This window comes from Anopheles gambiae, chromosome 3 (assembly GCF_943734735.2).
Source record: "Anopheles gambiae chromosome 3, idAnoGambNW_F1_1, whole genome shotgun sequence".
Classification (NCBI taxonomy): Eukaryota; Metazoa; Arthropoda; class Insecta; order Diptera; family Culicidae; genus Anopheles; species Anopheles gambiae.
Window position 1 is genome coordinate 92654809 of NC_064602.1, and position 13861 is coordinate 92668669.

Here is a 13861-nt window from a genome sequence, read left to right on the forward strand (position 1 = left end):
AGAAAAAAAAGTTTCCTACTGCGAGGAAAATGTTTTATTGCTTCTAAATAGAAAAAAAAAACTCCATACCACACCAAAGGTGGGTGAAAAACTCGCCCAAAAACCGGCCAGGACGCATCATTCCCTGCTGGCCTGATGCCGGCCTGTCAGTCTGCAAAGTGGTGACGTCAAAGCATCGGAGTTTTTACCTGCCACCGGGGGTTTGTGTGTGTGTGTGCGTTCTTTTTTGTTGTTTCTGGCCCTCGCTTTCGTCCCTGCTCGCAAAAGTTGTGCCTTTCATCTAGATCGCGATTTTTGTGTTTTGCCTTCTCCTGCACCGTGGAAGCGAAACGGTGCCGCTTTCGCGCTCGTGATGGATGGTCATGTACTTTTTGTTTGCACAGTTCGCTTATCTAGGCATGTTATCAAACCATCTACACCAAAAAAAAGGGGAAAGGGGGGGGGGGGGGGGGGCAGCACCATTCAGCACGCTTCAGTACGCGTTTGTTTGAGCAAAAACCTAGCGAATCAGCGCGGCAATGACAACGCAAACTTTGGCTGCACATCCTCACCAGTACACCGCTACTGCCAGCTGAAAGCGGAGCCTTTGGGTGAAATTTTCATCCAGAATTTTAAATGCACCTTCCGTGCACACCACGCTTCTGTGTCCGTGAGTAGGATGATGAAGAAGCAAGAAAAAAAGAGGATATTTGCGAATAGCAAGAGAACACCAAAGCGTCGAGAAATCCGCCCCCCCCCGGGACATTGAAGCTAGTGCGCCCCTGTTAGGCCCGGTCCGGCTATGCGCTTTGATTATGAATTATGAATTGCCTCGCTAACGAACCAAAGGTGTATTCCCCTCCCTCTCCTCAACGGGACAACGCGGATGAACGGCAGGTTGGCCGAGGTCAAGATGGGTCTCTAGCACCGGGCCTGGGATGCATTCCTGTCGACTAACGGCGCGTGTTTTTTGCTTCTGTTTTTAAATTTACCAACCTGCCCTCCTGCCTCCAGTGATTCGTGGCTCATATCAGGTGCTCGCTCTTGTGGAAGAATTGCAGCGATAATAGCGATGTTGCATGCGTGGGCCGGGCAAAGGCCGGGTGCGTTTCAGTGCAGTCCGACGGGTAGACGTGGGTCTTATAAATAACTCTATTATCCTTTGGCGATCGTGCTGAACTGGCAGGTTGAATGCAATATGCGTTTCATGTTTTATTTTTTCCCCGCTCATCGATACACTCGACCTGCAACGACCTGCCGACCTGTGGAACGGGTTCGTGAATGCAACAGTTCTTTTGCACTGGTCTTTACGGAGTCGCTACGTGTACGTGGGATGAAGAAGGACAGCGTGGGCTGTACAGACAGAGAACCTTCCAGGAGTGTAGAGCGTTGTTTTTTATAGCAAAAACAATGGTGCGATGGAATGTGTATTAATTGAGATATTGCATTTTTATCGAACTTTTTATACTAGAGAGCTCAATTAATTTGAGGAATTTCATGATAGCAAAGAAAAGGTATTGCACGAGATTACTTATGTAAGAGACTGAGCACCGTAGGTGATATGCATTCCGATGAAGTGGCTGAATAATGCGTTAATTTCCACGGAAAAGCACTGTTTTTGTCACCTGTGCTGTCTATTTCCAAGAGCTGCAAATCCTTTGAAAAATTGATGTACGATAATGGAAATGGAGTGTGGACAATCAAATATGCTCAGGCTACCTACACTTACAATATAGATGGAGGAAAGCATAGCACTGTCCGAATGATGAGAAAAACTGGAGTAGCAAGCGAATGAATGGCATTTCTTTTACTGCAGTTTATGTTTTCGTTTGAATAGAAGTGAAATTGCAATTCCAGGAAGGAAGAGGAGCAATATCAAACCTTACCTCTGTTGACGATACTTGAAATTGGGTAGATTTTGGAGTAACTGGATGACTTAAATGCCAATCATAAGGTTTAGCTAGTTGATTGGGCTGCTAAAAATTTAAGGTTAGGTAAATGCTGAATTATAGATGTACAGGCGGTCCCCGAGAAACACGGTAATTTGGGCCGCAAAATTCCGCGTGCCTCGAATTTCCGTAGTAAGTCGAATCTCGTAGTTTTCAGCCCAAATATCCTTGTGTAACAGTTACAAATAACAGTTTTAAACCTTTTGAAAATGGTAAAAAGAAAGATTTTTAGAAAAGAAAGCCGCGTATCTCCGAACCCGCGTTTCAGAGTTACCACCGTCTATCGAGGGGACTACCTGTACTATGAAGTTACAGGGTTTTCCGAGTCAATTTTTGATGTCAACGAAGGTGCCTAGATAGACTACAGGTACTTAGATCTGATTTTGGTAGCCATGATGGATGGAGATTTCTATGGAGATTGGCAGGTAGGTTAGTTAGGGTTGCTAAGGACTTTGTATGAGTTGGAAAGGACTCCCTAGCTGTCAAATGAATTTTTTCAAGAACTAGAACAACAATATTTGTTCAGTTCTTCCATATGATATTAATACGTTAGAAGCTGGACTTAGTTTGATAATTATTTGTGATGTGTTGAAAATCATGCGGAAGGATTGAAATTTTGAAATCGTTGCAAGCTTTATACACTGCACAACAGTGAGGTCACCATACATCTCGTATAGCTATCGGTGGTTCTTCCACACATACGGGGCCAAGGAACCTTCTGAGCATCTTCCTCTCGCACGCGGCCGAGAGAGTTTCGTTAGCTTTGGACAGTGCGACAGGTACTATATAGGTGCTATATAGTCCCAGCTTAGTCCGTCGTGACAGGTTCTTTGAGGTGAACTGCTGACTGAAGACCAGCTATTTGATTTTGAGATGGCGGCTTTTAACCGTTCATGTACCCTAAAGAACTTTCACACAGTTATTCTATTGGTTTATCAGTTTGGCTCTTCACATGGACCTCTACGAACATTTTTGTAGAAATTGGTTCTTTCGGTGGCAATGTTTGCCGACCGCTGCTGAGGACAATATTTGACAAATATATGAAGTAAATCGGTTGACAGATGGTGGTTCATATTAAATTTTTAATTTGTTTGAAACCTGCTAGAGAATGTGAAAAATAATGGGGATAATAAATAGTACTTATTGGAAAATAATGTAGAGCTAATCCAGTAAAAACTCTAATAATGAAACTTGAAATTAGAGGTAGATTTTTGAGCAAAAATGGTAAATAATATTTGAGCAAAAAAAAAAAATAATAATAATAAAAATCAACAAAATGATATTGTCTCACGAGGACAAAAACTGAATTAAAACAAATAATTTTTATTGTTTAACTTCGTTTTCATGCAAATTTCGAGTTGATCAAAAGTGTCTGCTTTTCGCGATCGTCCACCATATTCCACCATGGTGCTAACGAGCCATTTGAGCTACAGCAACAGACTGCAATTGAAATAAAGGAAAGAAAAGCTTCTATTTTGTAATACCCCCAAACATCGCCCTTCCCGGCGTGCCATTATCGTACCGTAGGGTGTCGGTAGGTTTCCTTATACCTTTCCAATGCCACTCGATGCGGTTTCATTTCACGGTTTCCACCACGCCGAAACTTCACGTTTCACTGTTCTCTCCATACCGTTCCATTGGAGAGAAACCTGATCGAAGAAGTGGTTCCTTTTCCGTAACGGTGTCCATTCTCTTTCTCTCTTATTTCAATGGTTTGTGCCGATTTCTTGCACAGAGAGTATATGCGGTACAGGGTATCCCATCTACTCGCCTTACACATCGTGCCCGAGAGCGCGCCAAAATGAAAGTGAAAATATGTGTCGCTGGGGAAATTAATTCCGGTAAACGGTAGCCACGCGGGTATTGGCGCAATATTGGCAGGCGGTCGATGATTATCACGATTATTTGCGCTTAATTCGAGCCCGCCCGGACCGTGATGATGTGGCTGTTGGTGGCGGTAGTGATTTTGTAATGCCTTTGTCTTTTGAAGTCGGTGGAACACGTCGGAAAGCTTTTTGTTTTTTTGCTAGCAAAACAGCTTTCTCGGAACGCTTTCCACGATTGGATGATGAGAAAAACCTCGCAATCAGTGGTGAGCGTGACGATTAGAAATGGCTCATCGTACGCTTTCCAACCAAGCAAAACCAGGCAATTGGTTGGTGGAACATTGTTGGAATGTTGCTTTGTTGCTCAGTATCGTGAGCATAGAATGAAACGTATTGTATGCACCCACGTACCGCTGCATCTACTCGAGCGTAGTATCAAGCTGTGCGCCATATTTACGCATCCCTTCATGCGCGAACAAACAGCGAGGGGAAGCGTCACATGCGCTGGCCGTGTCAGTTATAGCTCGTTAATGAACTGCATCCGATGCCAGCCGGGGCTCGATTTCACCGACGATCCATTACTGGGCCGTTTCGGTTTCCGGTCCCGGTGGACTAATTGCCGTTGAAATATTATCTCCGGCCCCCGGTAGTAGTGGTTTGCGGGTAAATATGCATTGGCTCCATTTGCAATGCGGATAGGTAGTTGCGAGCGCACAACCCCCTGGGAGTCACCAATGTTTGATGCTTTCCCCCCCTTTTTTGCATCTCCATGCCCACCCTTCCAATGGTTTGCTTCGGCTCAGGCGGAAGCTTTGTTTCGGATGCTCAATCGAGTGTGGTGTGACATGAATGGGAAAAGTCACACAATGGAGCCGCCTGGTCGTTTTTGCCTACTTGAAAGAGGTGGTGGTGGGGGTTTTAAAATAGGTAGGATAATGAACGGCCTAGTAGAGTGCAGTTTGCACCGTTTGCATGCTACGTGTGAAACATTGTAACAAACACCTAACCCACAGCACCCACATCAACTGGTAGGCAAGCGAATAAATTGAGGTATTTAACGTATGAGCACGGTAATCGCACGGTAAATTAAATTAATACCTGGCCTGCAAACGTGTCCCATTCAGTGGTGAGAGCAACTGCGAAGTTCATCTGACTCCTCTGTGCACCCCCCCCCTCTATCTGTGTAGGTGACGGTCCGGCTATGTGAGGCGATTGTTTAATTGGAAAATGGGATCATAATGCTAATGAGCAGGGCATTTATTTTAGGCATTGTTGGATAATTTGTCCCCGCCCATCCCTGCCCCAATGTCTCGACCACAAACGTTTATGGCAATGAAAATGTTTGATTGTTTTGTGCAAACGATGCCTGTTTGTAGGTAAAATGACAAACGGCAATCAAAATGTAATTGGAAGCGGCAGCTAGTTGTTTGAATAATGCTTCTCGATCATAACATTTAACGTATGTTTTCGGCATTTTATTATACGGCACACGAGTACAATAAGTAAGTATTATTTTATTGTATATTATTCTACGTAAACTGATTTAAATTATATGAAAGAGTTCAACAATAAATAAAAAAAAACTAAGTTTGGACGATTTTAGAACACTAAAATATAGCTTAAATTGTTTCAAAAAAGAACATCTCTTTTATGTCTTTTTTATAAAACAAATAGCGTAGTTTTTCAATTATTGCACACTGCGTATAAATTCTTGTTTTTTTTTTAAATATTTATGAAATATTGATGAATGTTAGAAAGTTAGTAATTTTTCATTGTATATTGAGCATTTCTGCCGCATATTCTACTATTTTATGTAAAAAAATCTAAATTTTCGATTTTTAAGGACAAATGAAAATATTTCAACTGCTTTCGATCCAAATGAATGTGGTTCTCAGCTAAACCGCTTAAACTTGTGCATCACAAAATAAGGTTTATTTCACCCTGTACACCAACTGAACTGTATATTTTGATTGGAAAATGTGCACCAACATAATTTGGAGTTTTTGTAAGTGTGCAACAATTCGTACTTTGAATAGGTTTAACAATCAGTATTTCTTGCCATTATGCATAATTTTTATCCTCAAAATAAAACATACATACCATTTTTTGAAAACAATAGTGATGTATGCTGGACACATATAACAAGTAAATTGTGGTTTTATCCCTCTCAAACTTATGAAATAGGTTGGCTGTTCCGTTAAGTGTGCTTAAAGATGGGAAATTACCCTAATGTCGTTTTTTTAAAAATTGATATAAAGGACTTGCTGTCTTGCTTAATCCTTCTTCTAGTGTGGAAAATCACATTAAAGTAGTTAAAGCACTTACTTAAACTTCCTTTAGCAAGGTCAGCATCTTTAAAATAAACGTGTCGTAATAAATATCAATACCTCTTACTTAAAATTAAAATGAATCAGAATCACAAAGAATACAGGTAGTATGTTTACCATATACCACTCAATAAAGTATACCACAATGTACTGTTGGACGTGAACCTCGCCGAATGATTGATCCTTCTGCGTGCCGTGAAAGGTAAACAGTAAAAATTGAATTTTGATTTCCTAGCCGTTTGCAAGATGGAAAAGAACGTGACGTGTGAGCGCGATACTCTCTTGCCATCAATCTTTTTCCTGGAGCGTATTCCACTATCCACACCTCAGCCGCCTGCATGCAATGGCTCGACCGTGTATTGGACGTGATTCTAATCAAGCCTCAAACACGTCAACACACATGTTGCCTCTCACACACATGTGTGTACTTAAACCGCCGGCCCGCTGGTTTATGAATTAATTACGAATTATTTCGTTCCCGGCTGTACCGCACCACCGATTGGAACGCTAATGATGATTGAGTTTTGAAAATTCAATCACTTCCGCATCAGCCCGGCGATCGGTTCACCGGCGGCGCGAGCGTACTGGTAACTGCAGCGGAAGTAGTAGTGGTTTCAGCAGCAGTAGAACCAGTAGCACCAGTAAAACATGGGAAAATAGCTTCGAAAGTACCTCCAGTTTGCAAACACACTGCAACAGTGTCGCATACGAGCACGAGCCCGGTATTCAGGGGCGCATGGTTAGCGTGGGTAGAGGGGTGCTTACCGGGGGTGGTACCGCGGCATGTTTTATTTCCGGTAGCCATTTTGCGTTGTTTATTGCTGGCAGGGAAAAATGAGTCCGTGCTTTGTTGCAGTTTGTGCGCTTAACTACATCCGTCCACAGTCCCACGCGCAATTTTCGGTCGTTTCGGTCGTTTGGCGCGTGTAGAATTTTCACGTTTAGGTGTGTAGGGAAGTTTGGTGCACAGCAAGTTGGATTTTTTGGGGTACAATTGACGAATGCTGCTGAATTTGTGCAGTGTGAAGAGTATTTTTAAAGTAAAAACAACCCCGAGGTATACTTTCTGATGAAATGCGTAATTAATACAAACAATAATAAACCAAAAACCTCTCCATTAGTACTTTAAAAGCTTTTTGAGTCTCTAATAACAACAACTAATGCAGTCGCTACTACTTCTGTCTACAATATTTGTTTGCTCTTGGTATGTTTATCTTCACCTATTCCCTTAGTTTTTCCACGCTTCAGCAATTATCTGTCAATAATCATTATTTAGATGATTTGTTAATACCATTTTCTAATATTTATATGCTTTGATTGACAGATTTTTCACATAATTTTCTAAAGTTGGCATATTTTCTGAAATTCTGCATGAACTTGGTGAAATTAAGTGATGTCATGTCGTGTTTGTGGTTTGATGGATTATGGCGTAGCGTCACAAAATGTTCAAAAAGATTAATCATTGATTAAATTATTCACAATGTAAACAAACATATAAGATAATATGTTTTAAAAATACGCAAATAAGTATCAAAATAAAGGCACATACAAAAAATAATTTAGCGACTTCATGCATCATCGTTTCAAAAATAGTGTACAAACTGTTCAATCTACCCAACGTTCGGTTTTTGCATGGCTCGCAGGCAAATGGCAGAATTCAGACTGTTAGCGCTTCCGGGCGAAAAGACCAAAAAAAAAAAAAAAATCTGCCAGTCGTGATTATTTTGTAATTTAATTTCCATCAACATCGGCTTAATGGTTCATCGGGCGAGGAGCTGCCGGTCGGGCGCGTTCCCATGTTAACCTCGTAGGTTGAATATCGTCTTTATCAGACTTGATTTACCCTTGACCTGATGATAGCAAGGATAAGAAACCACACACACACACACACACACACACTCACATACACACACACACACACACACACACACACACGCGTGCGCGGCTCGTTGACTCGAACATTGAGCGTGATTTATCAGCTGCTCGAGGAAGGAGACAGTTATGTGACAGTAACCGAGAAACGGCAGGAACTCGCGCGGTACGAGGAACTAAGAAAACATAACTTTAAATTTAGCAGCTCGTATACCAGCTCCAGCCAGTGTGTGAGGGAAGGCGAGCAGGGGTGGGGGGGCGGTTTGCTTTTTCCTGAAACGCCACGAATGCCAAGGAAACGGGTGCGGGAACGAGTAGTAGCTTTGGAATGGCATCTGAATTATTTATCTAGTTTTGCGCAAGTGTTCAGCGCGAACCACTGCCACCGGGCTGCCACCTATCTGGCGCGGGAAATATTCACCTGCTATCCCTTTTTACCAACGTCGGCGAGTCTACGGGTAGGTAAGTATGTTAGGTAGATATAGCTGAGGAGGAGCTGCTTTCTCCGGTCTTCCTGTCAAGCCAAGCTGAAACTGTTCACCAAACAGGAACGCTCATTGTTTGTGCAAACTATGAACAATTTGTGTGTGAGCGTGGAATGCGTTCATATTTCATATCGGGGCGCCTTTTTCCTCCTCCTGCTTGGGCGGCTGTTGGCAAGCAGGTTCGAAGCGGGCAGAATGGAGCCACATTCCTCAAAAGGCGAAAGAAAAATGAATAAAAGTGTTTCGTGAAGTGGCAAGTGTAGCAAAAGTTACGGGCGGAAAGATTGCACAAAGTCCACTTTTCTTGGTCACCCAACTGGGAAGATGATGATGATGATGATGGTGGTGATGATGATCATTTCGAAGTGAGAGAAATCACTGCACTCGGTGGTGTGGTTTTTGTGGCAGCACAAAGTGGTTTGCGAAAGCATTTGTTTTTGTTAATTTAGTTTGGAAATGCTTTCGGGTTTGACGTACAACTTTCCCAGACGGAACGCGTACGTTTATGCATTTGAATTGGAGTTTTTTTGTTTGTCTCGGAAATGGTGTAAAGGGATGCTCGGGCAATGGGACTGATGTGGCGGGCAGTACAAATAGAATTGAATTTGTGCAACCAGTTGAACATTTTGCCTTGCATGTTATGACTTGCCGGGAGGACAGTCGGAAATTAAATTGGGCAAGCGTTTTGTTCTCTAACTGGATTAAAAGGGTGTGAAATATTGGAAAACTTGGTAACGGGTCCGAAGTGGAAAGTATTTTTGTTTATTAATCTGGCTTATTTGCTTTTGTGGGTAGATTGAATAAAGATTGACAAAAGAATGTCATGTCAATTGAATCTTAGCAATGAGCTCGTGCTTTATACTACTGTCATAAGCCCTAATATAGGTTATGCATTCTCAGTATGGAATTTTTGTGCTAAAACACATAAGATCAAATTACGAAGACTACAAAATACACTTCTTACAACTATTCTGAACATACTTCCATGGTTTAGAACAGCAAATGTTTACAACATATGCAATATGCCATCCGTACCAGAATTTAATCGGAAATGTATACACAACTACAGCACAAGAAACATGATAAATTTTCAATGTACATAACAAAGGTCTCAGCTGCTTCAAACCCTCCTTCATAATAGTTAGGTTCAGTGATGCAAAGTGATACTGTTTATTGTCTCAGTTAGTGTAATCAATACATGCTTGGTGACATTTTAGCAATCAACGCTTGGTCAGTCACTTTGTCGCTATATTAAGTATACTGTTTAGTGAAAATGATAAATTCCTACAGAAACAAATACATGTCAGCGCCCCGAGCTCTACTGTGATGATCAGAGGTGAGACTCAAGCAGATGCAGAGCGACCATCACATGGTTGGTGACATTTTCCTTAATCAACACTTGGTCGTGACATTTTCTGTCAGTGATCATCACGTTAGTCATAAATACATTAATAGTAGTTGATATGTATCTATTTTCATGTTTAAAACATATCCTCTACTACCTACACCTTTGGCCAGGATAACGGCCTGGCAGACGAAGGCGCGAGACCGTGAGCGGTTTCGGACACTCGTGAGGCAGGCCAAGACCGCAAAGCGGTTGTAGGATAAGTAAGTAAGTAAGTACTACCTACACATGAGGCTAGAACATGACATTTATCATATATATGTATCACGTTGACATTATTTTACAATCCTAAAACCTTCAAACAAAAAAGATATTTTAATTGTTCAATTATCTATTTCCAAACTAACATGCCTATCTGATAAATAAAAATAATGATAAATATAAATAATAGTATCATCGTTATCACTTGCAGTATAAATTAGAACAGAAGGATTGTTTCTCAAAAAGACCATGCCGTAGAAACGATATTAAAACTATCTTTTTTAGAATGTGGCTAAAACGTACAAGCGATTGTTTAAGTACACATTTAAAAATTGTTTGATTTAATAGCAGACCGATTGTCTGATCTGTTATCCATTTTACGATGAAAGTCATATCACTACTGCAAAGCATTTAAATCCTCGAAAAACTCCCACTTTAAACAGGAATAAGAATTAAAGCTGGAGTAAGCCTTCTTTTGAATGTTTTACTGCTTAAAAGTTCACATCAATCTTGCTGACTCTCATGCTAGCACAATCAATCTTTAAGTTAGAACGAAGGAAACCTTCTTACACGTAGTACACCCTTCAACCAAAAACCTCTTTTTTTAGTAGTTTTATACACACACACACACACACACACAAATACAAGCCAACTCACCTGCATCCTGTTGCTGTCGGTGTTCGGTTCCGATCAATGTTTTCATCCCCAAACGTTTTCTATAAGTTTTGCCACGTCAGCAACAACGAGAAGCCGGAACCAGCTGGCACCTGAAGCCGTTCGTGCTGGAACGAGACAAACGACACGAAAGCGGTGAGTGAGTGAGCATCAGTAAAGTGGGACGGATCCAAAAAAAAAAAGGAAAAAGAAGAATAAAAACTATTTCCCCCGTTTCCCGAGGGTATGTGTTTTGGATTATTGATGGTTAATGTAGATGTTCCCTGCTGTTGCTTTGCGGGGTTTACGGGCAATCGAACTGAACTTCGTTTTACGATTGTGCTGCAGTTCGCCAGCGTATGCAGTTTTGGCTTGACGCTCCCAAAGGGGGCATGACCGTCAGTTTTCCCCCGAGCGGGTGAGTATGCAAAATACAATAACCCTCTATCCAGCTCGACCGTTGAGTGGCCAATTGGCCGCTTGCCGGACGGAAGCGGAAAGAAGCGAACGGAAGCGGTGCTCTGATGCAGCATTTTCGACCGGCGCTTCCGCTGGGAACATTCTGCAGCGACATCTGGTTGTGTTTGGTTCTGCTCGGGCGGGTTTCTATCGGAAGTGGCTGCTGGTGCGATCATCGGTGAACTTGCAGACAAGGTTGAGGTTGATTTATGAAAATATTTAGTGCAAATCAAGCGAGGCCAAACATCAAGCGCTCGGGCTCGGAAGGCTTTTAGCGCAGGGGATCGTTTAGGGAACGAGCCATTCTCGCCGTTCGCAAAGTAGGATATTGAATATTGGCCCTCAGCAAAGGCTTTTCAGGTCAATATTGACAAGGAAATGGGTTTCGGGGGAGGGAGGCGCCGTCTGTTATTTCTGGAAAACATGTAGCGTGCCACTATTATTTCGGTGCATTCGACCGAACAGCCCATCAGCCCCGATCCCCGCACTGACGACGATGACGGTGCTGCTGCAGCATCTCAACGAACATGGCCAACTGCCAACTGCCTTCCCCGCGCTTGGGAGTTTGTGGATCCCCATCCACAAACCGCACGCCGCCGTCAACGCCATGTATCGCCCTGTCGGTGCGCAAAACTTCGATCCGATAAAGTTATTAGACTTCCTATTCGGCTTTCCGACGCTCGGAGTAGATTGTTTTTCCTTCCTTTTCTGTATTGCTGCTTGTCGTCTAGCTACTGCTATCAGCCTTCTTCTGTGGCGTTGCTGTGTTTCTGGTTACCGTGTTTCGGCAGGCGCCTTGCGTCTGCGTTGAACACACACACACACACACACACACATGGATCGAATACGAAACACACGTTAGACTCTGCCCTCTGCCAAGGCGGACCAAATGCGGATAAATTGATCGGAAGTGTAACGGAAGAGTACGGACATAAATAAATACGATCGCTAGCACTAGCAGCTGCTTGTTGCGAGCTGCATGTCCCCCCATCTCTTCACTTGATGCACGTCCGGGGGTTTATGCAACTGCAGAGCGCACATAAAAGAGCGACCGGATGATCGGGATGCTGCTGCTGCAGCAGCAGCCGCCGCCAGCGCTTCGGGTGGTGGGAAGCTGCAGTTCGATAAATTGCACTTTTCAATTGCAAAACGAGGTAAAGCAAGAACGCGTGAGTGGAGAAAAAAAAGGTGGACTGAAGGGGCTTCATTCAGGCCGCCAAGCAGCACATACTTAAGTGGAGCGGGTAGGGTTTTTATTGATTTTTATTACTTGTGTAGAATATGGAGGAGATTATTCAATGGAATTAATTCAGCAGCACAGCACAGAAGCGCAATGCAAATTTGAGTAATCCGTTTCATAATGCCATTTATCTCAACTGAGGGCTACAAATTACTTTAAGATAGTGGTGTGCTATAATTTGCTAATTTACTTTTTTTATAATTTAATGACGCATATTAATTCTTAGTCTTTACTCAAAACAAAATTAAAAAATATCAATAAAAATTTTAAACTAAATCGATGTTTTAGCATTGATCTTTTGCCAAGAAGACCGTTTTGGTGTAATGATGAGAAAATCGATTATGTAGAGCAGGGGCTCCAAACTACGGCCCGCATGCGGCCCTCAAGAGCTTATAATGCGGCCCACGATGTCTTTGCCAGAGTAAATATAAATATTACGTTAGTATGACTTTTTCAAATAAAATTGTATGTTTTACTTTTCTTAGACAAAAATCAAGCTTTGGTAACTCGAAGCGGTACAAGTATCGTTAGTATTTTCTTATAAAAGTTAGCGTTAAAGTTAAAGTTAGCGTTAAATGGTCCTCAACCCCTATTTCTGAAGCAATGCGGCCCGCGAGCTGAAAAGTTTGGAGGCCTCTGGTGTAGAGTTTTGATTTTTGAGCTGTATGGCAGCAAGAATTCGTTGAAAAAATCTTAACTGCTCTTTTTGCGCCTAAAAGTATGCTAATAGACCGTAAATATGCCTCTTTCCCTTTTAAGATCGTAGGCTGAAATTTCAGGTTGCCTTGCTGTTTGCAGTTCTCGACCAACTATCAAAGTGGGTATAATATACAGGTGGGCTTATCCCAAGGTGTATGTATTTGTAGGTATGTGTATGTAAATAATCCAGAGTGGAAATCGCAGGCTAATTTTGTGTGCGGTTTTGTCTCATTTCAGCCGTCATCGGTTAAACTCATATAAGCTGGTTAAACTTATAAAAAGCTGGTTAGTATCGTGAAATTGGGCCCGTCTTTTGGTACAGTCTTCAACTGATACGACTTAACAACATGCTTCTTAACAAAGAAGAAGAAGTAGCGTGAAAGGCCCCAGCAAAAATAAATATAGTAATAAAGGCAATAAATAAAATAAATTTGTGCCGGTCTGGTGGTACAGTCGTCAACTCGAACGACTTAGCAACGTGCCCGTTGTGGGTTCAAGTCCAGAATAGACTGTGCCCCCATACGTAGGACTGACTATCCTGCTATGGTAACAATAAGTCACTGAAAGCCAAGCCCACTTCACTAGTAGGTACAGGCAGGCCTTGACCACCAGCGGTTGTTGTGCCAAAAAGAAGAAGAAGAATAAAGGCAACCAATAGAAATGTATTGTAATTGTTGATGTAGGTAAAGAATACTTTAAGTGATACGGCAAGCTAGGGCGAAAGAATAAAAAAAAAGATTATCTCACAACGATTTTTCTCAGCGC

At 42.2% G+C, this 13861-nt stretch overlaps 1 protein-coding gene across 2 annotated transcripts in view; it reads right to left on the bottom strand.

Moving 5' to 3' along the window:
• LOC1280734 (uncharacterized) overlaps nt 1-13861 on the bottom strand; it is a 77188-nt gene that overhangs the window by 8914 nt on the left and 54413 nt on the right. For both annotated transcript variants that reach the window (XM_061661510.1, XM_061661511.1), the window contains exon 2: nt 10702-10826. In XM_061661510.1, coding sequence (XP_061517494.1) covers nt 10702-10707 — 6 coding nt within the window. In that variant the 5' untranslated portion in view covers nt 10708-10826. The remainder of the gene's footprint in view (nt 1-10701; nt 10827-13861) is intronic.